General features: G+C 40.4%; 1 protein-coding gene across 1 annotated transcript; it reads left to right on the forward strand.

Moving 5' to 3' along the window:
• Positions 1-234: 234 nt before the first annotated feature.
• LOC130040230 (olfactory receptor 14J1-like) lies at positions 235-19,906 on the forward strand. Its single transcript, XM_056132241.1, has 3 exons — positions 235-1,147; positions 7,673-7,812; positions 19,691-19,906. The coding sequence occupies exons 1-3, from the start codon at positions 235-237 to the stop codon at positions 19,904-19,906; spliced, it is 1,269 nt and encodes a 422-aa protein (XP_055988216.1).
• The last annotated feature ends 5,877 nt before the right edge of the window (positions 19,907-25,783 follow it).

Genomic DNA, 25,783 nt, shown 5'->3' on the forward strand with positions numbered 1-25,783 from the left:
ATAGCAAAGCTAAAATGCATTATTGATGATGATGAGTATCTATTCCTAATAGACAAAGTCGTTAAATTGTTTGAGATGGTTATCACTATACAAAACCTCTCACATTTCTAAAGGAAAAGTTTTGATTCTGACTTCTTACCCAAACTTCATGGTTTAGACTGATGTTACAAAAACAATTTCTCTTCAAAGATTCCATGTTGTCTTGAAGTCAAGCACAGTAAGAAGTCAAGGACTATGGATAATTTCAATGTGAGTGGATTTCTTCTCTTGGGATTTTCTGCCAAACCTGAACAAGAACTCTTCTATGCTTCTCTGTTCTTGGTCTTATATGTGTTGGCTTTAACTGGCAACATGCTCATCATCACCACAACTTCCCTGGATGACAGTCTCCAGTCCCCCATGTATTTCTTCCTGAAGCATCTCTCCTTGCTGGATCTCTGCTACATTTCCGTGACTGTACCAAAATTTATTTACAACGCATTCAAACAAAGTGGAACTATTTCCCTCTGGGAATGCATAGTGCAGTGCTTTACTTTGATTACCTGTAGTTCTGCTGAGATGGCGATGCTCACGTTGATGTCCTATGATCGTTATGTGGCCATCTGCCTTCCCCTACACTATGACGTCATCATGAATGTCAGAACCTGTCTCCATGGGATCGCCGGTGTCTGGATCAGCGGGACCCTCTCTGGAGTCATGCATACGGCAGCTACTTTCTCCATCCAGTTTTGTGGCCCCCGCATCATCCACCAGTTCTTCTGTGATATCCCCCAGATCCTGAAACTCTCCTGTTCTAATGACTATATCAGGGAGGTTGGGGTCTCAGTCTTCTTCATTCTGTTGTCATTTGGCTGTATCATTTTTATTGGTTGCTCCTATGTGCAAATATTTTCTTCTGTGCTGAGGATCCCATCTGCTGAGGGCAGAACTAAGGCTTTTTCCACATGCATTCCCCACCTTGCTGTTGTCATTTTATTTGCTTCTACAGGTTTCTTTGAGTTTTTAAAGCCTCATTCTGAAAATCCATCAGCTCTCGACATTGTGCTCACTATTTTTTATTCTATTGTGCCCCCAACGCTCAATCCATTGATCTATAGCCTGAGAAACAAAGCAATGAAAGCAGCTCTTAGAATGGTTTTTAAAAGAAGTAAAGTGTACCTGTTTTTTTGACTCATGTCTATTTGTCTTAGCATAAGAGACAAGCCCAAAAATATACTGTGTAAAAAAGGACTCTGGACACTGCATATAAGTATAGAACTGGTTATAGGGAAAACTGTCTTATGAGAAATATATTGCATGCATATATATATGCTATCTACAATAAAAATATTTAGAAATATACTATTTAGAGAGTTATAGGTTTTGAATTTGTTTGGGGACCACACTCAGCCTTGCTCAGGGCTGACCCCTGGCTCTGTGTTCAAATGGGGTGCTGGGACTGAACTTGGGTTGACTGTATGCAAGGAAAGTGCTCAAGTCACTTTATGATCTCTCTGATCCCATATTATTGTCTATGACCTATTCTTTATGATGGTTTCTTGTGCCTTGTTTTTGAGGTCATTTATTTAATTTTTTGCTTCTTCCATTCAGCCACTGTTCAGTCCTTTCACTATATTCTTTAGCACCTTAATTTCTCTTTGAATTCTTAGATTTTTTTCATCTTCTTTTGTTAATTTAATTTTGTTTCAACCATTTCCTCAGTTACTAAGTATCAAGAAGATTGATGTAATCCTTGGTGTGCATCAAACTTTCTGATGTACTTGAAGATTTCCATCCTGGTACGTTAAGTAGATGATCCCTTCAGCAGTTTTCTTTTTTAATTTATTACTGGTATTTTATGGATAATAAGAGTTAAGCTAACTCCCAGTGGTTTGGCCACCAATTCAAATCTCTTGTCTATAGTATCAGTTTATTATTTGTCTCATTTTCTCTGTCAGTCATAGTCACCAGGTTATTTTTTTCTCAGCATAATTTGTGGGATGACACTAGGTCTCAAACTCTAAGCCAGTAAGTTTAGGGACAGGTCAATGCTGTGCTGAGTCCTCAACAGTACACCTGGAGGAACTATCAAGCTGAAGTTGAACTTTTGGAGGATAGGGGTTTGCATCACACACAGGGTGCTCAGGGCTTATTCCTGGCTGTGTTGAGAATGGGTCTGTCCCCAAGTGTACCTACTGGTGGTGCTCACGGGATCATATGCAGTGCAAAGCATCAAAATGGTGCTGGCCGCATGCAAAACAAATGCATTACCATGTTCTGTTTGTCTCTGGAGCTAAACTTCAATATTATAGATGTCATCAGTAAAAGGAGGGAGGTGGAAACCTGGGAGTAGGAAAGAGTGTGTGTGCAAAGACCCTGGTTCATATCTAACAGATGAAAGGATAGACTGGTGTGAAGCTGTAGCATAGTGGGTAGGGCATTTGCCTCGCATGTGGCCGACCCAGGTTCAATTTCCAGCATCCCCTAAGGTCCTCCAAGTACTGCCAGGAGTATGAGCCTGAGCCAGAAGTAACTCCTGTGCAACACTGGGTGTGACCCAATAAAAGGAAAAAAAAAAAGAAAGAAAGAAAGAAAAGATGGACTGGCCCATGCCTCTAGGTGTTGGAGTTGGAAAATTGGGCAGGAAGTAGTGAATGGTGGTCAGAGGTTGATATTGCTGCAGTGATACTTCAGAACATTAAAGACACACGCTTATTCTAATCAATATCTATAAGCCATAAGGCCATTGTTGACTAGATACCAAAACAGACTGAGACTACACACAAAACACATGTGTTAGAACATATCTTTGAAAATATGACACAATTTTTCTCAAAAATATATTAGTAAATCACACTCAACATACAAGAACAATTACAAAACAAGAGCAAGTAGGATTTACTCCATGAACATAAGGATGGTTCAACATATGCAAAAAAAAAATAATGTAACATATCAACAATAGAAATGACATAAATCATATGATTATATCAGTAGGTGAATAAAAATGCTTTAAACAAGATGTGACATGCTTTCATAGTTTTTGAAAATTTATAAAAACATAAAAGGTACTTAACTCAGTTATTAAAAATCATATGCAACAAATGAATAGTTAACGTTATCTTCAATGACTGAAAGCTAAAATCTTTTCTATATAAGTCACTGGACAAAGATATCCATTCTAACCAATATTACACAAAATGATATTGGAAAGAAATTAAGCCAGAATTAAGTCGGAAAAGAAATAGATGAGCGGCTGGAGTGATAGCACAGCAGGTAGGGTGTTTGCCTTTCACGCGGCTGACCTGGGTTCTAGTCCCAGTATCCCATATGGTCCCCTGAGCACTGCCAGGAGTGATTCCTGAGTGCAAAGCCAGGAGTAAGCCCTGAGCATCTCCAGGTGTGACCCAAAAAGCAAAAAAAAAAAAAAAGAAAGAAAGAAATGGATGAGATTCAAATTGGAAAAGAAGTTAAAAGAAGTTACAGGCCACTCACTGCAGGTAGCCTATAATATTCATAGAGATGACTAAAGACTAACAATAATGAAACTATGTAACTTTTAATTCTCTTGTATAGTTTGCTTTTAATTTGACTTGGTTAAAATGGAAATGCTAAAAATTTTCATTTTGCTTTGCCAATAAGATTTATTCATTTATTTTTGGCCTCTCAGCAGCATATAAGGAAACCTCTGTAATTGCTTTCTTTCTCTTCAGCCCTGCCAATGTGTTTAACTTAGGAAAATCATCCGAATCTCTGATGCCATTATCACTGTTCAAACGTATAACTAAACTGATAAATCGCTCTATAATTGATAATGAGGAAATGTGATTCTGAGAGACACAGAGGAAAGAAAGAGTGAGAGAGAGAGCTCAAATTCTATGCCTTTTCTCCAGTTTTTCAATAGGAATAATTTAGCTCTTTCTTATGCACAAAAATGCATGTTTATATTCAATAATATCTTTTGATAGTTTTGTTCATGAAATTCAATTGAGTATATATTATAAGACGAGTTCTTTTATAAGCCCATCGCTCTCTTAGTTGTTCCGTCTGTATGTTTTCTATCTGTAAGCCATGAACCTCGCAAGGTGTGACCCCAAAACAAAAATGGTAATGAATCCCTTTAAGCCAAATACACTACTAATTAATGGTTTGAAATCACAAGTGCAAAGATACAGAGTAGCTATATGTAACGGGAAAGAAAGCCAACCATCTGCTATATACTGGAGATTCACTTGAGCATTAACGATGAATATAGAGTCCAAGTAAAATGTTGAAAACCATTATACAGTTAACTAGTTGGCAAAAAAAGGTCAGGGGAAGACATACTTCCACACCCAAAATATACTTCAACTCAAAAAGGTAGTAAAATGGCTGGAGAGATAAAAGGTGGAGAGCACTTGTATTGCATATGTGAATCTCTAGGATCAATTCCTAGAGCTACAAAAATTCAAATAAAAAGCAATAAACAACAATGACAGGTTCTTCCGAGATAGATTCAGCATGGCTAGGAGAATTCCATTGTCTGGAAATAAGTGGGATGCCTCATAAGTTGGTACCACTTGAATGCAACTCAGATTTTGTTTTGTTTATTTGTTTTTCTGACTTATATTTCACATGAGCAAAAGCATAATATATCAGCCCTTCTCTTCTCACCAACTGTACTTAGCATAATAAGGTTTAATACGAGATCCACTTTGTGTTTACACAAAAGGCAAAGTTTTATCTTTTGTTCAAGGCTGAGCTAGATTCCATTGTGTATATATGTACTATTTCAATTTATGCACTCAAATATTAATAGGAACTTAGATTATTTTAACATCTTGGTTAACATGTTGCAACCAAGATTTCAATATGTTATTGAAATGATGACGTTATTGAAATAATACGTTATTTTAGCATGTTAAATAACATGTTAAATAATGTTATTATTATTGTGCTAAAGTAAATAATATAACATCACTTAAAGCATCACTAAAATCCATTAGAAACAAAAAATTAGTTTAATAAAGTAGATGTAAATTACTAAATAGACTCATGCAAATTACTAAACAGTTAGTGCCTATCAAAATTCCAATGACACATTGCTAGGCATATAACAATGTGTGACACCACAGATTCTCCAGTACGTAAAAGAAATTCTGAGAAAAGCAAAATATGGGAGGTATTTAGTTGTGAGTTAGATGATGTTATAGTTTGCAATCAAAACAATGTGATGTGGAGCCACTGCAGACACTCAGAATAATGGATTAAAATTAAGAGCTTATAAAGAAGCCATCAGAAATATAGACAGTTCACGTACAACAAAACATCTGGGTAGTTAGTGAAGAAGAAACATCTCTTTAGCTGATGGCGATGTACAAACAGGGTAGTCACATGCTAAAGAATGAAGCTGGGGGCTGGAGGGATAGTACAGCGGGTAGGGTGTTTGCATTGTACGTGGACGACCCAGGTTCAATTCCCAGCATTCCATATGGACCCCAAGCACCTCCAGGAGTAATTCCTGAGTGCAAAGTCAGGAGTAACCCCTGTGTATCTCAGGGTGTGATCTAAAAAGAAAAGAAGAATGAAGTTGAACCACCATCTCACTAAGAATATAAATATAGATTGCTCAAACCATACAGACTTCGATGTTAAGCATGAATAAAGAAAATGCATCTATGAAAACGAAGGCAATGGACTCCACGATTTCTGTGATGTTTTGAGGGATTTGTCTTCATGACAAGGAAACAAAAGTAAAATAAACAAATGGGATTTTATCAAGCTAAAGGCTTATCTCCTATGGTGTATGTGCGTATGTGTGCCTGTGTGTATACAATTATTAAAACATGTCATCCTACTGGATAAAAAAAACCTTCTACCCTCCTAAATAAAAAAATGGGTAATATCTGGGACATTTAATATTTTAAAAATTAAAACTTCAACAAATCTGATAATAGATAAGATTTTCATAACATAAGATTTTCTGCAATCAATTTTTCAAAGGTGTTAAATAATTTATATTTACTCTTATTTAGTCTGTAATTTCTATTTCATGATCATGACAACTCGTGTACCTAAACTTTCATTTCTGATTTCTGATTCTTTGAAACAACTTCTTTCCTCCTTGTCTTATATTATGTTATAGATCTTTTTCATTATTTACTGAAAAACACTTACTCTCCAAGATCAGGAACACAAAAGCATGTATGGATTTAAGAACTTTATGAAAAATTTGTCTCATTTTTTTGTTGATAAACGTGCATTTATTCACAAGTTAGAAGATAAAAATTAAAATTAAAATTAAAAATTAGTAATAAAATTATTTTGGTCTATTTTGTGTAATACTTATGAAAAGCTGACATCTATAAAATATAATTTAGGATAAATACGAGATTGTGATAATGATATGAATATGTGAAGCCATTTTAAATTGAATAAAATAATTCTCATAACAATAGGAATTATTTGCTATTTTACTTATTACTTTTCTAATTCTAAACTTATTTTAAACAATGTTAATTTTAATATTCAAGTTTTTGATTAGTGAACTCATTGAGTACAAATCCACATATTATTTCTTTTCCTTATATTTATTTATTGAATAACTGTGGGAAAAGTTACAAAGCTTTCAGGTTTAAGTCTCAGTCATACAATGATCAAACACCTTTCCCTTCACCAGTACTCATTTTTCACCACCAAGAACCCCAATATACCCCCCTCCCACCCCTCCCAATGCCTGTGAGGCAGATGATTTCTACTTAACTCTCTCTCTACTTTAATTACATTCATTATTTCAACAAAAGATGCACCATTATTGCTTAGAATTTCTACTCAACAATCAGAATAGCTGAAAAGGCATTGTGAAATAATTTGTTTTCTATAGCTGTTTATGAGAACCATATCATGTTGTGCGGCCACAATAGCAGCCTTGCGATTTTGGATTTCTAATATTTTACTAGGTAAGTCTGGAGGGATTTCTGGAAAGAGCCAGATAATTACAAGATTGGTTTCTGTGCATCTAGAGCCATGGCCTTGCCAGAGAATCGCTCATGGGGGGCAACTCGTGACCTCGGTAGGGCATGAAGGACGAGCCGGTACCGCCCCCCTTCCCATGTGACTGCAGTTGCCCCGTCACCACTGGCTCATACCTGGCTTTCTAATAAGCTCTGAGGAGGTAACCACCTTGCTGCCAGGGCAGGGAAAGGGCAGATATCCACATATTATTTTTGATAGCTACTGTTTCCTTTTTTACTCAGAGTTTCAAGTGATATTTAATGTCATCAGATATTGGGTTATAATTTTTGCTTTGTTGATTGATATCTACTTCTAGAACCCATTTTAAAGAAAGGGGACTCTACTATTAGACATTGTAATAGAATCAAATTATAAACTAAATGACTCTTCAGTCAGTCAAATAGATTCAGCTCAATGAAACTTTCTGGATGTTCTAAATTTCATGCCCAAGTCATGATGGTTTTCTATAATGTGATCCAATAAACATGCAACAATAACCTTAAATAGCTTGGTGTGATCATTATATCAACTCAACAAGGAAATAACTTGCCAGGAAACTGAATATAATCACTAATTTGGTCTCTAGGAAGGAACTGTAAATACCCAGGGCGCCCAGGAACCCTCCTTCGCCAAAGGGACCTCAGACCTACCCTCAAGAGGCCAAAGAATTAAAATGGATTTAGTGTTCTTTTCTCCACAGACAGTATTTTGCTGAAAGGGACCGAATCACAGGTATGGGAACTTTCATCTCGTGTGAAATGCAGATACTGGCAGCTTACCCATATGTTGAAAGAAGAAGTTCCTGAACGTGTTCTGGTGATTTCCTTAGGTTCCAGAAAGGTAAGATAAGTTCAATCTTATAGTGTAGATAAGGAGAATGAAATACTGATAATTTTTTTGAGTGTGTAAAATTCTTCACTTGAAACATTTGAAAGAAACTATATAATTACAGATTATTTAATGAAAAATGGAATCTTGAAATGAAACTGTAAATTCCTTCCATAGCAGAAACATTTTGCTCAACACAATTATCACCTCTATGATGTGAGACTCTCACACACGAACACATACAGTCATACTCTCCCCTACCTGCCTGCCACCCCCCCCCCCACACACACACACCAAATCACTCTGAGAAAGAGCAGCCTTCCAAAGAGCTTAGGTTTGATGTGTGCTGGGGTTGACCTCTTCTGGGCCGTTTCCTCTCCACCAGTCTAAGACTTGAATATTCTTCCTGTACTATAACTTCAAACACTAGAGAATAGACAAATTTACTCACCCTCAGAGCCAAGGCCTTTTCCACTTGCCTTCCCCACCTTGCTGTCGTCATATTGTTCCTTTCTACTGGTGCCCTCAAGTATTTCAAGCCTCATTCTGAATCTCCAACTGCTTTGGACAGGTTGCTCACTATCATGTATACGATAGTTCCCCCAGCGTTGAATCCAGTGATCTGTAGCCTGAGAAACAAAGCCACAAAGTTAACTCTGAGAAAGGTGTTTCAAAAAAGGAAAGAAGCACTTACAGTTTTTTTGCAATTTGGATCTCAATGATTTATTTTTCTTGCCTAATTGTTGTGACAACCATTTCTAAGACTATGCTGATTGTAAGAAGGATAAAGGGAACAGTTTTGCTTTGTGCCTGATCTTAACAGAAATAATTCAATATTTTGCAATTAACTATGATAAAAAAGCATGGCATTAGACCAAAATTCATGAAATATATCAGGTAAATATAGTCAAAGCTCTCCAGCACATGGACAACAAAAGAATCTTCAATTATTTGATAATTGAAAAATAAGTAAAATCAAGGTGAAGAAATAAAATACATCAAATTTTAAAAATGGTTTCTATGGCCTACCCCTCCCACACACACAAGCAAAAATTAAAAATACACCCTATTGAATGAGAGAAAATACTTCACACAATAATTCAGATAAAGGCAAATATCCATTATATATAAGGCTTGACAGTTAAGGTACCAACAATCCTATCCAAATGCGGAAAAATGATACACAGACACTTCCCTGAAGAAGATATACAGATGACCCAAGACCTGGAAAAGAGTTCATTGTCTTATGATGTCAAAAAAATGCAAGAAATAAAAATATTTTAAAGATGAGAGTGAAATAACAACTGATTGCCATGAGAATGGCATATATAAAAAATAACTGAAATACCCAGTGCTGAGGCAAAGGAACCCACATACACTGTTGGTTGGCATGTTGCCTATTTCAGTATCTATGGAAAGCATTTTGAAAAGCTCTCAAAAATGTAAGAATAAACTCTCAATATGATCCAACAATTCAGCTTCTGGGCATCTACTGACCCCCGAAAAACACATGAAAGTTAAAACTATGCACAGCTACATTCAATAAAATGCTTAATACAATAGACAGGATTTGGAAACAACCCAAATGTCCAATTACAATGGAATAGATACAGAAGTTATTATATAGATAATGCAATCCTGTGCAGTTATAAGAACTGATGAAATCATAGAATCAGAAGGTATGCTAAGTAAAATAAGTCAGGAGGTATATGACAAGTACCAGATGATCTCACTTATCTGTGGTTATACGGAAGATAAGCCAAGAGTGTTGAACAATATTGGGTAGGATTGAAAAATGACAAACCCTTGGTCTTTCATTATAAATCTTAAATTACCAGAAAATGGGGGAGAAGAGATGGAGAAGGAAAAGGCAGATTACAGGTCACATAGAGACAGTGGTGGAGAATCTTGAATACCTTGCTTGGGTTCTTTGAGGGAGTGCACTAAGTTTTCATGCTAATGCGCTGAACATTCAATATTACTATAACCATGTTCCCTAGTCCAAATATAAAATGTTAAAATTAACAAAAACTGGATTCTTCCTTGATGAATTGGCAGTAAATCATTCATATTTATCCCTATTTAAGATAAAGGCAATTTTAAGTGTAGAAATTCTCATAAAGTCAAATGATAAATTAAATTATGATAGTCAATAAAATTAAGGAAAACAAATTCCCTTGTAGCATATTCTGAAATCAAAGCACAGCTTACAATATATTTATGATATGATTCACTGAACAGAGATAAAGCTATACTTCCAGTTAGTAGGTGTGATCATTAAAATCACTTCAACAGAATAATATGTTGGAAGAAAACCCAATAGTATTGCAAATTTGAACCCCAGGGTGTTGCACAGAATTGCCAATACCCAGAGCACCCAGAATCTCTGCTGCTGACAAAAGCACTTTCCACCTAACCCCCAATGGCCAAAGGATTGAATTGGACCCAAGTTAACCCTTCCACAAACTATGTTTTATTGAAAGGAACTGAATGGCAGAGATATGGCTTTCATCTAAGTGTCGGCTTCTGAGACTGACAGCTTGTCCCTATGATGAGGTAAGAAATTTCTCCGTGTGCTCTGGTGACTCTCCTTAGGTTGTAGAAAACAGGCTGTGTTGTAAACTGGAATACAAACAAAAGACAGATTTTGAAGGCATAAAAAGAGTCATATCTTTACTTGAGAATTTTAAGCAAAAATACATAAATTCACATTGTTAATTAAAAATAGGAAGAGAAACTCCTTCCATTCCAGTAACATTTGGTAGAGTAAAATGATTACTTTCTTCCCTATCAATCCCTTTTAATTGGGCCTGACGTTGCAGTCTGCTTGGTCCTCTCATGCCAGGGAGCAAATATGTCTCCCAGGGATGTTCATGGACCCAGGACTAGCAATACTTGGCGTGTGTGTGTGTGTGTGTGTGTGTGTGTGTGTGTGTGTGTGTGTGTGTTGGGGAGGCCATGTGGGACTAGGGACCTAATAAGGATCTGGTACATGAAGGCAAGTTCTCAGTTCTGTACCTATATGTTTATTTTTATGTGAATATTTTTGTTTTCATTTAGGGAGGGCAGAAACTAATATGTGTTCAGACGACCTCTAGGCCAATCCATTGATATTCTGCTAATCAGGATGACAGTTCAGAGATTGGACCCAAGAGTGAGGTGCCCCCAGGTTCCTGTCACGTTGCAGATGCACAGATCCAGTCTGGCAGGCTCAAGAGCCTCCAGGCTCTCTGGCAATGCTCAGAAACGGGCTGGTGAAAGGGATTGAATTCAGTTGGGGCAAGAGCATGTTTTGCATGCAGAAACCCCAAGTTTTGTTCCTGTGCATCTGGTTCTCAGAAACCCCTGTAAGAGAGCTGGGAATGGCCTCCAGCATCACCATGAGTGTCTAAAACCAAGGTAAAGGTAAGGTAAAGGCCCTCCCGTTGATCGTCGATTTGCTCGAGCGGGCCCAGTAACGTCTCCATTGGAGACTTTGTTGTTACTGTGTTTGGTACATCAAAACAAAAGCATAAAACCTTTTTGTACTCTTGAAAAGTGTATGACCTAACCTCTGTACTCTTACCCTTTTATTATTTTTTTCTGTTTTAAACTGAAATGGAAATTTTTTTTATTAGTGAGACATCATGAGGTAGAAATGGAAATTTTAACATTCATGGTCTTCATAGTCAATGTTCATTCCATCATGAAGACAAAGCATTATCTAGTTCTTACTCTGGAGAACCCAGCAGGCTACTGAAAGTACCCTGCCCTCACAGCAGAGTCTGGCAAACTCCCCGTGGTGTACTCAATATGCCAAAAAACCAGTAACAATGATGGGTCTCATTCTCCTGATCCTGAAAGAGCCTTGAATATGGCACTTTCTAAAATCGCAGGGCTAGGACGAAGGAGACATTACTGGTGCCTGCTCGAGAAAATCAATGAACAGGATGACTGTTATAATGTGTGATACCACCTCTTCTGGGATAATTTCTCTCCACAAATCTCAGACTTAAACAATCTTCCAGTTCAGCAACAGATATAATCATACACTCACAGTGAGAAATAATTACTTGTTATTGGTCTTATTTGCTTATACTCTAAACCAATTCCATTCCTATATTATTACATATTTTGACAGATTAAGAGAATATATATAGATATAGGTATAATATAATCCTGTGTGATCATAATACCATTTCAGAAAAAATATTTCAGAATCCTATTTTCAGAACCTTCTGAAATCTTTTCATGTAAGTAATTTTTCATCAGTTTTAGGATTTCTCAATGGAATTTGCTAGTGAATAAATTTTAAATAGACATAATATTCTTAACTACTGATTATTCTGGTCCTCGATGGATGCATCTGATGCTAGCGTACGTGCATTGAAAGTACAGACGATCATTTTTGTCTTCCTTCGTTGTGGCAGCCTAGGTCGGCCTTGAGATTTTGTTGGCCTCTCCTTTCTCATCCTTCTCAGTGCTGCCATGTCGGTGAAGCCTTCAGGGTCAGGTGAATGAGACCAGTTGTAGTTACTGGTTTTGGCATATCGAATACACAGCGGATAGCTTGCCAGGCTCTTCCGTGCGGGCGGAATACTCTCGGTAGCTAGCCAGTCTTTCCGAGAGGGATAGAGGCTTTTGGGGTGACCTCTAATCACCCTTGTAGGTGTTACCATATTTGAACCCTATCAAATATGGTACGAAAATTCCAGAAGATGGGTATTTAGTGTCTTATGATGTGTCCGGAAAGCGTCCTGGAGTGTGGCGATGGCTGGGTAGTGGAAGTCGTGTCCTGATGGTACAAGCGCGAATGATCAAGTACGACATCATTGGTCTGACCGAGACAAGAAGGCACGAATCTCACCATGCCATTTTCGACACTGGAGAAGAATTGTTCCTCGGAACATGCGATAAAAGAGGTGTTGGAGGCATCGGTGTCCTTGTCAACACAAACTTGGCCAAGAGCATTGATTCATTCGAATGCCTAACAACCCGAATCAGACGTTTACATTTGAATAGATGTGGCTCATTGCCTGCAGTTTCTATCTTCGTTGTCTACGCACCAACATCTCATTATGATGAAAGAGAAATCGAGAAGTTCTACATGGAGCTAGAGAAGTTCTATAAAGAAGACCATACCTTCTACAAGATCATTGTGGGTGATTTTAATGCCAAGATAGGACCGAGAAGATCAGCTGAAGAACTTCACATCGGGACCCATGGCCTAGAATGGAACGAACAGGGTGAGAGACTGTCAGAGTTCATCATGTTGACCAAGACCATCCATGGTAACTCACAGTTCCAGAAGGCAGAATCTAAACGATGGACATGGGAGTCTCCCGGTGGACGATTCCACAACGAAATAGACCACATCATATTCAATCGACGGTTTTGCCTGACTGATGTCGCTGTTGTCCCAAAATTTTGAACGGGATCGGACCACCGTCTCCTTCGTGCAAAATTCTACTTCACAGAGCGGGGAGAAAGGGCTGCAAAGTTCAAAAAGAGAACTCCCAGAATGACCACCAACTGGGAACTCTTTGGTACTATTGCGGCAACATGGGAAGATGCCATTGTTGACAACATTGACGAGGAATACGATCGACTGGTTCAGCACCTCCATGAATGTGCGAGGAACGCCAAGAGAGAGATAGCCACAAAAAGTCGCCTATCTTCGAAAACTCTTGAGCTAATTCGCCAGCGTGGTTTGGCGCATGCCTCAGGCAACCGCAAGCTAACGTCCGAGCTTGCAAAGCAGTGCAGAGATGCGATCAAGGAAGACCTCAAAGAGAGAAGAGCAGAAGTACTGGTAGATGCGGCAGAAGCCGGGAAAAGTATTCGTAAGGCCCGCCTGTCCTTCGCCAACTATAAGACCAAGATGACTGCCCTCCGACGTCCTGATGGATCCATCACATCCTCCAGAATGGCAATGGAGAAGATTATCCATGACTTCTACTCAAATCTCTTCGATAGCCATGTCCACTTGCCAACATACCAAATTCCACAGGATGGGTATGTCGTTCCTAACGTTCTCCCTTCCGAAATCCGACACGCCATTTCGTTGGTAAAGAAGCAAACAGCACCCGGCCCAGACAAGGTCAGACCTGAACACCTGAAGAACCTGCCGTCAGTACTCATCAATACACTGGCTCGGCTCTTCACTCGCTACCTGTCTGAATGCAAGGTTCCGTCCCAATGGAAAACTAGCAGGACCGTACTACTGTTCAAGAAGGGAGACATCCATGACATTGGCAACTATCGCCCGATCTGCCTATTGTCTGTCATCTACAAGCTGTTCACTCGAGACATCCTGAATAGGATTGGCAGAACACTAGATGAAGGACAACCATGCGAGCAAGCAGGGTTCCGCAAAGGATTCAGCACCATCGACCATATCCACACGGTAACCAAGCTCATTGAGGTTTCTCGGGAGTTCAAGATGCCGCTCTGCTTAACGTTCATTGATTTAAAGAAGGCCTTTGATTCTGTTGAGACGGAAGCGGTCATTGAAGCCCTAGCCAATCAGGGCATTCAAGCCCAATACATCAGGATCCTCCGTGAGCTGTATTGCGGATTCACTACCAGGATCTCACCATTCTACAAAGAAGTGATCGTTGATGTCAAGAGAGGGGTGCGGCAGGGTGATACCATTTCACCGAAACTCTTCAGTGCCACCCTCGAGAACATCATGCGACGACTGGAATGGGAAGGAATGGGAGTGAAGATAGATGGTCGGCAATTACACCATCTCCGCTTTGCTAATGATATTGTTTTAATAACACCAAACATCAGCCAAGCGGCACAAATGCTGGCCGACTTTGACCGTGAGTGTGGAAAGGTAGGACTACAGCTGAATCTTATGAAGACAATGTTTATGAGAAATAGCCTTGTTCCTGACGCCCCATTCGCTCTCAATGGAACGACCATCTCCGAATGCAACAGCTATGTCTACCTAGGTCGAGAGGTCAACATGACAAATGACCTGGCACCCGAGCTGCGCAGGAGGAAGAGAGCGGCTTGGAACGCCTTCAAGAACGTCGAAGAAATAGCTAAGAGGACGAAGAACCTCCGGCTCTGGGCACATCTCTTTGATTCCACTGTTCTTCCTGCATTAACATATGCCTCAGAGACCTGGGCCCTACGCAAACAAGATGAGAACGCTATTCAGGTCTCCCAAAGAAGAATAGAAAGAGCTATGCTTGGAATATCACGTTTCACTCAATTGAGAGAAAGAATCCGGAGTTCTGACATCCGTCGACGATCAAGGATCAGGGACGCTGTCTCATTTGCCAAGGTGTCGAAAATCAGATGGGCTGGTCACGTAATGAGATTTAAAGACGACCGTTGGACTAGAGCTGTTACTGATTGGATTCCACGGGATGTCAAGAGACCGCGTGGCCGCCCACCTACCAGATGGTCAGACTTCTTCCTGAAGATCATGAACGATCGGTTTGAGGCCCTTCATGTTCCCGGAGCGAACAGATGCCATTGGGCTACACTAGCACGCGACAGGGACAAATGGAGACGTTACTGGCGCCCGCTCGAGCAAATCGACGACTAACGGGAAGTTAAGTGATTTAAGTGATTATTCTGAGACATAATTTAAGTGTTATTTAGATACAAACTTGATTTAACTACAGACTGTTTCCCAGAGAGCACACACAATTTTTACTATTTGCATGTATGTACTATTTGTATATCTAGGTAAGATTCTCAATAATTAATAAGGTTCAGTATATAAATTTGAGATAGATCGTTATAAGCTATTTTATATATGTTGGGTAGCACTGTAGCACTGTCCTCCTGTTGTTTATCGATTTGCTCGAGCAGGCCCAGTAACGTCTCCATTGTGAGACTTATTGTTACTGTGTTTGGCATATCGAAAACATCACGGGTAGCTTGCCAGGCTTTGCCAGTGAGTGAGATACTCTTGGTAGCTTTCCGGGCTCTCCGAGAGGGCGGAGGAATCGAACCTGGGTTGGCCGAGACAGCTGTGTGCAAGACAAATGCCCTACCACTGTCACATTGCTTGTGATTTAAAAAAAAAAAATGCAGCTAGTGATGGGGCTGTGTGGGCCTTAGACGGGGGCTGCCTGCCTTCACTAAAACCCCATGCCATAGAGAGTCACACAGATGGCCACTTTAGCCCTCACTGGACCAAGCATCTGAGAGGGGAGGCTGTGAGAAGGGAAGTGGCGTGTGTCTATGGGTCGAGGGCCTCGAGTACCCAGAGTCACTTAAAGCTGTGAAAATGCAACTTTCCCAAACTTTGCCCCTCATTATGTTCTCCTCAAAGCTATTCTTTCTTGCCTTTCTTTCTTTCTTTCTTTCTTTCTTTCTTTCTTCCTTTCTTTCTTTTTTGTGAATATAATTGTTCTTTTTATTTTTTTTCCTTAAATTTTTATTAGTGAAACACCATGAGGTACAGTTGTAGACTTACAAATTTTTGTGCTTGGGTTTCAGTTATACAATGATCGAGTACCCATCCCTCCACCGGTGCGCATTCTCCACCACCACTATTGCCTCCTTACTCCCCCTCTCCTGGGAGATAGAGATGACTTGGGGTGATCAGTTTTCACTGGTCGCCAAGGGAGACATCAATGGGACCTTCCGCTTGTCTGCTCTTAGTGCTGGCAAAGCCACTTGTCTCCTGCCAAGGAAGTGATCTCTTCCTTCTCAGGTTTATTGGTGGAAATGCTGGGAAAATGACCTGTCAATCAATATATGATCAAACGTGATCAAGGCTGCGGCTCAGAATGGGGCAGAGAGCTGGGACCGTGTGCCTGAAGAAGACGTCCCAAGCCAGATGGTGAGTCATCTCGGGGACACCCATGCCAGTCAGGCACAGCCTCCACCCGCCCCGGCCTGGTAGGTGTGTTGGATGGACACAGACCAGCAGTAGCAGAGCTGGCTCTTGGTGCTTCACAAAGACCCGTGGGTTTCCTCATTACACAAAGCTGGCATTGCTCTCCCATGTCACCAGAGCAGGAGCTGAGTCACAAATAGGTTAAGTGACATGACAGGGATTAAGTGATTCTACGGAAGTGGTTAGGCGTCTGTTCTCAAGTATGCGGACATCCCCCGCCTTGTGAGGGAAGCCCAGGCCCAGTCATTTCCCTCACTCCCAAGGCACGGATCCTGAGACAGAGGTTCCTGAAGGCCTTCATCATCAGGCACATGGGGATCGAGACCTTCTTAGGTGCCTGGGTGCACTCTGAGTGGCACATCTCCTACCCAGCTTCTTAGCTCTGTCCCCATCAGAAAGGCCCTGTTCCCAGCCTGCCCCTGTCCTCACTCAGTAACCCACTCCAGGAGCTCCACCACCCCCCATGGCAGAGCAAGAACCCCTGGGTGCCTCCTCCCAGATCCAGCCAGCCTCCGAATCTGGCTGATGCAGCCAAGGAGTGAGTCCTTGACTCTCCCTGGGGCATCTGCGTCAGCCCTAGTGTGGTCTAGTGTGGTCACTAACTGAGCACAAGGTGTTGTTTGTCATTTGAGAGTTGTCATTAACCACCTGTTACAAGGGATCAAATCCAGGAGGAGGCTCTGGGGTGCTTTGCATGCAGGAATTCCACTCTCTGCTCCTGCAAAGCTGATTCTCCAGCACCCTTGGGAACAGAGCTGGGAGTGGCTCCCAGAATCACTAGAAGGCTTATCTTGTATCTTTAGAACCATTCCTATTTGCAAATGAAGAAACCAAGGCACGGAGAACGGAGAACGAAGGTCACAAATCAGATATACTCAGGCAGCTTCACTACAACAGCCACTCTTTACTCTTTTTTTTTTATGCAGGGGAGGAAGGCATGTGCAGTGATGTTCAGAGGTTATTCCTGGCTGGCTCTACACTCAGGAATCACTCCTGGCCGTTGGATGAAATGATGGATGAAAATGATATTTCACAACTGATATATTACTCAACTGAAAGCTTGATAAATTAATTTTAAGTTTATTTCAGCAATATTAATATTTTTTAACAATAAACTTCAGAGGAGATGCTATTTCATGCATTCAGTCTAGAAATTTAGGTTTTCAGGACAATGTACATGATGCTTTATGTTAACCACAGTGATTGTGAGCATATCATCATGACTGTGTAGGTCCTTTCAGTACACACTGTTTTGAAACTGTGTTTTTCTGGGGCAAGAAAGACAGCTCAGCAGACTGAGCACAGGCTTTGCAGCAGGAAACTGTGGGTCCCCCAAGCACTGCAGAGATCAATCTCCAAGCACAGAGTTATGAGTCTCCCCAAGCACTGTTGACCTACCACAAAATAAAAGCAGATAGCAAATTAAGATGTTTTTTCTGGCGAAAAGCATACACTGTTTATTTTCATCTGTTAAAAGTTTGTGCGCTGGTTTTTATTCACTCTAAAATTTCAGGGTTCGAGCTTCAAACCATGTAGCCTCACCTCCTACATTCCTTCCCTTTCTCTCAGGCAATCACAATTTTCCCAGACTCGAACATTAGTTTTCCTGTTTGGTCCTTTGTCTCCACCTAAGAGGAAAACCAGCTACTAATTTTCTTTCTCTCCAAGGAAAATTATTGGGTGAGAAGAAAAAGCATCAGGAGCTTTTTCCCCTCAAGAATGGACAAAATCAGAAACCTCCCAGAGTAGCCACTGAGTGGCTCAAGTGATGTGTAAATAGGAAGGCTGATGACAGTGAATAGAGTTGAGAAACTTATTTATAAGAGGTGTATTGGCTGGATAACACTGTAGATGGAGAAGGCGGTTCCCAGTAGTTCTAGAGGAACCTGTAGCCATTCTCAGTGACCGTCACACACAGGGACAGGCTGCTCCATTCTGGTGCCTGAGGGTGAGGTGCATTGGGCCCTCCAGTGCCAGGGAGCATGGATACCATGCCCCCCACCCCCATGAGCGCTCAGGGACCTCAGGACCAGCAATGCCTGTGGGGGGAAGCATGTAGTACCAGGGAACTAACTGGTGTCTGGTAGATGCAAGGTAAGCTCTGAGCACTTTCTTTGCAGCTTTATTTTTATGTGCACATATGCATGCATATATATTTGGTACAGTGCGAGAAGAAGCCAAGCATCCTCAGGGGACCCCTGGGACACTCCTGCGATATTCTGCTACCCAGGCTTGCAGTTCAGGGCTTAGGCCCAAGAGTGAGGAGCTCAGGTTCCTGTCATGCTGCAAATGCACAGATCCCATCTGGCCGTGCTCGAGGTCCTCGATGACTCACTTGGAAATGCTCAGAAACCGCCTGTGGCAAGGGATCAAATCCAGGAAGAGGCTCTTTGGTGCTTTGCATGCAGGAATTCCACTCTCTGCTCCTGCAAAGCTGATTCTCAGGTACTCCTGGGAACAGAGCTGGGAGTGGTTCCCAAGATCACTGGGAAATGATAAGCAAAACCACCCAAATTTCCAAAAATTACAAGTGAAAAAAATTTAAAAAAGAAAATAAGGGGGGGCTGAAGTAATAGTACATCAGGTAGGGCATTTGCCTTGCATGTGGCCGATCCAGGTTCGATTCCCAGCATCCCATATGGTCCCCCAAGCACCACTAGGAGTAATTCCTGAGTGCAAAGCCAGGAGTAACCCCTGTACATCACTGGGTGTGATACCAAAAAGCCAAAAAAAAAGAAAAAGAAAAAGAAGGTCAGGTTCATCCAAAGCATGTGAGCCAACAACTCCTTATACTATCTTTTAGATTTCTGTACTTTAAACCTTTTGCCTATGTCCACAGATTCTATACTGTTATCAGTCAAATTATAAGGCAATGGTAAAATGAGTAATTTTCTATAACCAATGTTCATTCCTTTCAAATAGACAAAGTAATAAATTGCTTAAGACAGTTCTCACTTTACAAAGTCTATTCACATTTATACTGACTTCATACCCAAACTTCAAGTTAGACTGATGTTACCAAAAAAAATTTCTATTCAACAGATTCTGTCTTGTCTGGGAGTCACCCACAGTAAGAAATCAAGGACTATGGATAATTTCACCACGAGTGGGTTTCTTCTCAGGGGTTTTTCATCTAAACCTGAACAAGAAATCACTTATGCTTCTCTGCTTTTGGTCCTGTACTTGTTGGTTTTAGCTGGCAACATGCTCATCATCATCACGACTTCCCTGGATGACAGTCTCCAGTCCCCCATGTAGTTCTTCCTGAAGCATCTCTCCTTGTTGAATCTCTGCTATATTTCCGTGACTGTGCCCAGATTCATTTACAACTCTTTCATGCACAGTGGGAATATTTCCCTCTGGGAATGCATCGTGAAGGTATTTGCTTTGGTTTCCAGTGGTACTGCTGAAGTGTCCATGCTCACTTTATGTCCTATGACCACTACATGGCCATCTGCGATATGATGTCATCATGGATGTCAGAACCTGTATCCATGGGGTTGTCGGTGTCTGGGCCAATGGGGTCATCTCTGGAGTCATGAATGCTGCAACTACTTTCTCCACCCACTTCTGTGGCCCCCACATCATTCACCAGTTCTTCTGTGATATTCCCCAGCTCTTGAGACTCACCTGCCCAAATGACTTTATAAGTCAGATATATGTAACTCTTTTTACAACTTTTCTTGTGTTTCTTTGTTTCCTGTTTCTTTGTTTCCTGTTTATTGGGTTCTCCTACATGCACATATTCTCTTCAGTGCTGAGGGTGCCATCTGCGGAGGACAGAGTCAAGGTCTTTTCGACTTGCATCCCCCACCTCGCTGTCATCATCTTGTTCCTTTCTACTGGTGCCTTTGAGTATTTCAAGCCTCATTCTGAATCTCCAACTGCTTTAAATCTGTTGCTCTCTATTATGTATACTGTAGTTACGTCAACATTCAATCCAATGATCTATAGCCTGAAAAACAAAGCGATAAAGTTAGCTCTGAGAAAGGTGTTTCAAAGAAGAAAAGAAGCACTTCCATTCATTCACATTCACTTGGGGGACAAGTTCAATATATAATTGCTATTATCTATAGAGATGATTAATAAATTAAATTTTATGTGTATTTTGGGGCACACCTGATGCTACTCAGGGCTTACTCCCAGGTTTGTACTCAGATATCCTCCTAGTAGGCTTGGGGGACCATATCGGTGCTGGGAATTAAACCATAATTAGGAAGATGCAAGGCCAAGCAGTAGGTAAGGCAACCTGCTGTACCATTGATAAAACTGGCCCCAAAAACTAAAATTTATTTTAAGTCATGTTTTTGGGTTCACAGAACCATTTTACATATATGTTACCAGAAAATAAAATAATCGTACTTTGGGCTACAGAAAAAAATACCTTGTGAATAATTTAAGCATAATCTTACAAAATCTGAGTGAAAATAATGCAAATTTCACAAGATTTAAGACATCAACTAAATTTTGTTTCCCTAGTAATTTTTGTGCCTTGATGGAAAAGAGTTAAATATTGCATTTTCAGTTCATTTTCCTAGTTACACTAGAGTTTAAACAGTAATTTATATCCAAAAATGATAAGATCACTCAGTTTCTAACATCACTAACTATTCAATGTTTCCTAACTTTCTACCAGTCCCTCTAGGCTCCAATCCAACATGCTGAAGTTTCCCTGAAGACGTCCCAAACCCCATGTCTTTGCCCCTTCAGTTTAGTACATTACTATGAATTCATTCATAAGGAATACATACTTTTAAAAAATAATATGGGAAAACTACAGAAATACAGGCTTTTATTATATATATTTATTTTTTTAGGCACCATTATGTACAATTTTTCGACAATATAGTATAAGGTCTATAATTTTCCAGCTGCAATCTCACCACTAGTAAAAGTATATTACTGAAAATTTTTTTTCATTTAGAAAATGGTAACAAAGAAGGTATAATCTGTAAGTGATAACTTGATGTTTGGTTAATTTGACATTCTATTTTAATTTTATTATATTGCAAAATGTCAATATTTTGTCTTTGTAGATACATACTACATGTTGTAAACTTACTATAGTATTAGAATTTATTCCACATATTTAATTTTTAAGTTGTTTCCTAATTCATAATGTGCTTTAATTTCTTTTATGTATATTATTATGTCATCTCTAAATTGTCATATTTCACCTTGTCTTTTTCCAATTTGAATATCAATTATATGTTTCTCTTGCCTAATTTTTGTGTTAAGGATTTCTAAGGCTATGCTGATTATAGGAGTATAGGAATCTATTTTTGTTTTGTGCCTGAATTTAGAAATAATTCTATCTTTTGCAATTTACTACAATTAAAACAGTATTTGACCAAAATTCTTTAAATATATAGGGTAAATATAGTAAGTGCTCTCCAGCACATGGATTCCAAAAGAATCTTCAATTATTTGAGAATGGTATGAAAAATATGTAAAATCAAAATAATAAATAAACTACATCATATTAAAAGTGGTTTCTATGGTCAAAACACCTCCCACAAGCTAAAATTAAAAGATACCCTAATGAAACTCAAAAAATATTTCACACAAAATTTCAGATAAAGGCTAATATCCATTATATATAAGGCTCTCAAAATGCTCAACAGTGAAAGTATCAAAAATAGAGAAAATGATAAACAGACAGTTTTCAGAACAACACATAAAAGATGACCTACAGATGTGAAAAATTGTTCATTGTCTTCTGATATCATGTAAATGCAAAAACATATAAATGAATGAATAAATTAAAAAATCAATGATAACATCTCACACGTTAGGAATGGCATATATCAAAAAAAGGCTGGAAGAGCACAAATAAAGCTATACTTCCAGTTACTAGGTGAGATCATTAAATCATTTCAACAGAAAAATGCATGGCAAGAAAACGCAATACAATTGCAAGTTTGGACCCCAGGGTGTTGCACAGAATAGCCAATACCCAGAGCACTCAGGAACTCTGTTGCTACCAATGGGACTTCACCCCAAACCCCAAATGGCCAAAAGACTGAAATGGACTAAGGTTTCAATCTCCACAAACTGTATTTTATTGAAATGAACTGAGTGGCTGAGATATGACTTTCGTGTGTCAGCCTTTAAGACTGACAGCTTGTCCCTATGATAAGTTAAGATATTTCTGAAATTTCTGGGTGTGTTCTGGTGAGTTACCTTAGGTTCTAGAAAGATAGGTTACATTGTCAAATGGAATGCAAATAAAATAAAAGATTTTGAGGGCATAAAAAGAATCATATCGTTACTTGAACTTCTCTAGCTCCATGTAGAACTTCTCGATTTCTCTTTCATCATAATGAGATGTTGGTGCATAGACAACGAAGATAGAAACTGCAGGCAGTGAGCCACATCTATTCAAATGTAAACGTCCGATTCGGGTTGTTAGGCATTCGAATGAATCAATGCTCTTGGCCAAGTTTGTGTTGACAAGGATAACAACGCCTCCAACACCTCTTTTATCACATGTTCCGAGGAACAATTCTTCTCCAGTGTCGAAAACGGCATGGTGAGATTCGTGCCTTCTTGTCTCGGTCAGACCAATGATGTCGTACTTGATCATTCGCGCTTGTACCATCAGGTCCTCGATGGATGCATCTGATGCTAGCGTACGTGCATTGAAAGTACAGACGATCATTTTTGTTGTGGCAGCCTAGGTCGGCCTTGAGATTTTGTCGGCCTCTCCTTTCTCATCCTTCTCAGTGCTGCCATGTCGGTGAAGCCTTCAGGGTCAGGTGAATGAGACCAGTTGTAGTTACTGGTTTTGGCATATCTAATACACAATGGATAGCTTGCCAGGCTCTTCCGTGCGGGCGGAATACTCTCGGTAGCTTGCCAGTCTTTCTGAGAGGGATAGAGGCTTTTGGGGTGACCTCTAATCACCCTTGTAGGTGTTACCATATTTGAACCCTACCAAATATGGTATGACAATTCCAGAAGATGGGTATTTAGTGTATTATGATGTGTCGCGCGGCCGCTTGCGGCCGCGCGGGTCCAGAAAGCATCCTGGAGTGTGGCGACGGCTGGGTAGTGGAAGTAGTGTCGAGAGTGAAAGTCTGCCAGTGGGGTATTTATCTGGGTAGGGTGGGTCTCCTGTGCACAATTCGATCCCTGGGTGGTTGATGGAAGCAGACAGGGCAGGGTAGGGTGGGGCTCCTGATTAGAATCCCTTTGTCACCTGTGGTGGTGGGAGCAAGCAGAGAAGCTCTGTCCCTGGGTCCGCCAAGCCTGGAGTCCAAGGTCTCAGAGAGTTCCGCTTATCTTGTTCTGTGGGTCTTCAGTTGTGCATGGGTCTCGGCCGGAGCTGCTGAACGGGTCCGGAAAGCGTCCTGGAGTGTGGCGACGGCTGGGTAGTGGAAGTAGTGTCGAGAGTGGAGTCTGCCAGTGGGGTATTTATCTGGGTAGGGTGGGTCTCCTGTGCACAATTCGATCCCTGGGTGGTTGATGGAAGCAGACAGGGCAGGGTAGGGTGGGGCTCCTGATTAGAATCCCTTTGTCACCTGTGGTGGTGGGAGCAAGCAGAGAAGCTCTGTCCCTGGGTCCGCCGAGCCTGGAGTCCAAGGTCTCAGAGAGTTCCGCTTATCTTGTTCTGTGGGTCTTCAGTCGTGCGTGGGTCTCGGCCGGAGCTGCCGCGCGGGTCCGGAAAGCGTCCTGGAGTGATCGTTACTTGAAAAATGTAAAATAAAATTCATAAATTCACATCATTTTAATTGAGAAGAGTTAGAGCTTCAACCAGAAACATGGGTGGCTGTTGCTAATAAAATTACTTTAAATTAACATATTTTTCTTAAGAACAGATAAGTCTTTGCAGTAATTTGTTATTTAGATACAAACTTGATTTAACTATGGACAAGTTTCCAGAGGTCACATATAAAATTTACTGTACTATTAGTGTGTGTTTAGGTGACTTCCTCATTAACTAATTTCATTTAATATATGAATTTGAAATAAATCTTTACAAACTATATTTTAGTGTGAAAATTTTATTTCATAACATACTTTATTCAACTGAAAAAGCAGTTAGGTTATTTTTAAACTTATTTCAACAATATTCTTCTATTTTTAACAATTCACTGTGGACAGATCTTTCAAGATTTTTAGACTGGGAAATTAGCATTCATTATTTATTTTTATCGACTGACATATTTTGGTTGTTCACTGGTTTATTCACTCTAGAAATTCAGGATGAGAGCTTCACACTCTGTAGCCACATCTCCTAGCTTCCTTCCCTTTCTCTCAGGCAATCACAGAGTTTTCCAGAGTCTAAGGTTGGTTTTGCTGTTTGGTAGTTTGTTCTACCAAGGAGAAAAACCAGCTGGTAATTTTCATTAGGTCAAGAAAAAATATTGAGTAAAAAGAAAAAGCATCAGGAACTTTTGACCTCATGCATGAAAAGGTTATAAACCTCTGGAAATAGACCCTGTGTGATTGTAGTGACGTGTAAATAGGAAGGTTGATGACAGTGAATTGAGCTTGCACACTTATTTCCAAGTGGGATAATGAGCTGAATCACACTGTGGATGGAGAAGGCGGTTTTCAGCTCTTCTCACGGGACCTGCAGTCATTCTCAGTGACTCACACACAGAGGCAACTGCTCCATTCTAGGGCCTGAGGGTGAGGTGTTTCTCTGGCCATCTAGTGGCAGGGAGTACCTCTCAGGGGGCATCTCTGTCACCCAGAAGTGCTCAGGAACGTAAGGAACAGAAATGTTTGCGGAGGGGCATGGAGTACCAGGGACCTAACTTGTGTCTGGTACATGCAAGGCAAGTTGATAGTATTCTCTGTGTATTTTTATTTTCATATGCATATATATATGCATAAGATTGTGTATATATATATTTGATATCGGGAGGGCAGGAGGAACCCAAATCTTGCAGAAGAAACCCCGGCCACTGCCATGATATTCTACAAAGCACACTTCAAGTTCAGAGCTAGAGCTGAGAAGAGGTGCCCGTAGGATTCTGTCGTGCTGAAGGTGACCGGATCTGGCTGGAAATGCTCAAGGGGCTCCGAGTTCACCTGACAATGCTCAGAAACGGCAGGGTACAAGGGATCAAACCCAGGAGGAGACTCGGTGAATGTTTGCATGCAGGAATCCCATAGCCTGTTCCT

Source organism: Sorex fumeus, unplaced genomic scaffold, assembly GCF_029834395.1.
Source record: "Sorex fumeus unplaced genomic scaffold, SorFum_2.1 ptg000094l, whole genome shotgun sequence".
NCBI classification, from domain to species: Eukaryota; Metazoa; Chordata; class Mammalia; order Eulipotyphla; family Soricidae; genus Sorex; species Sorex fumeus.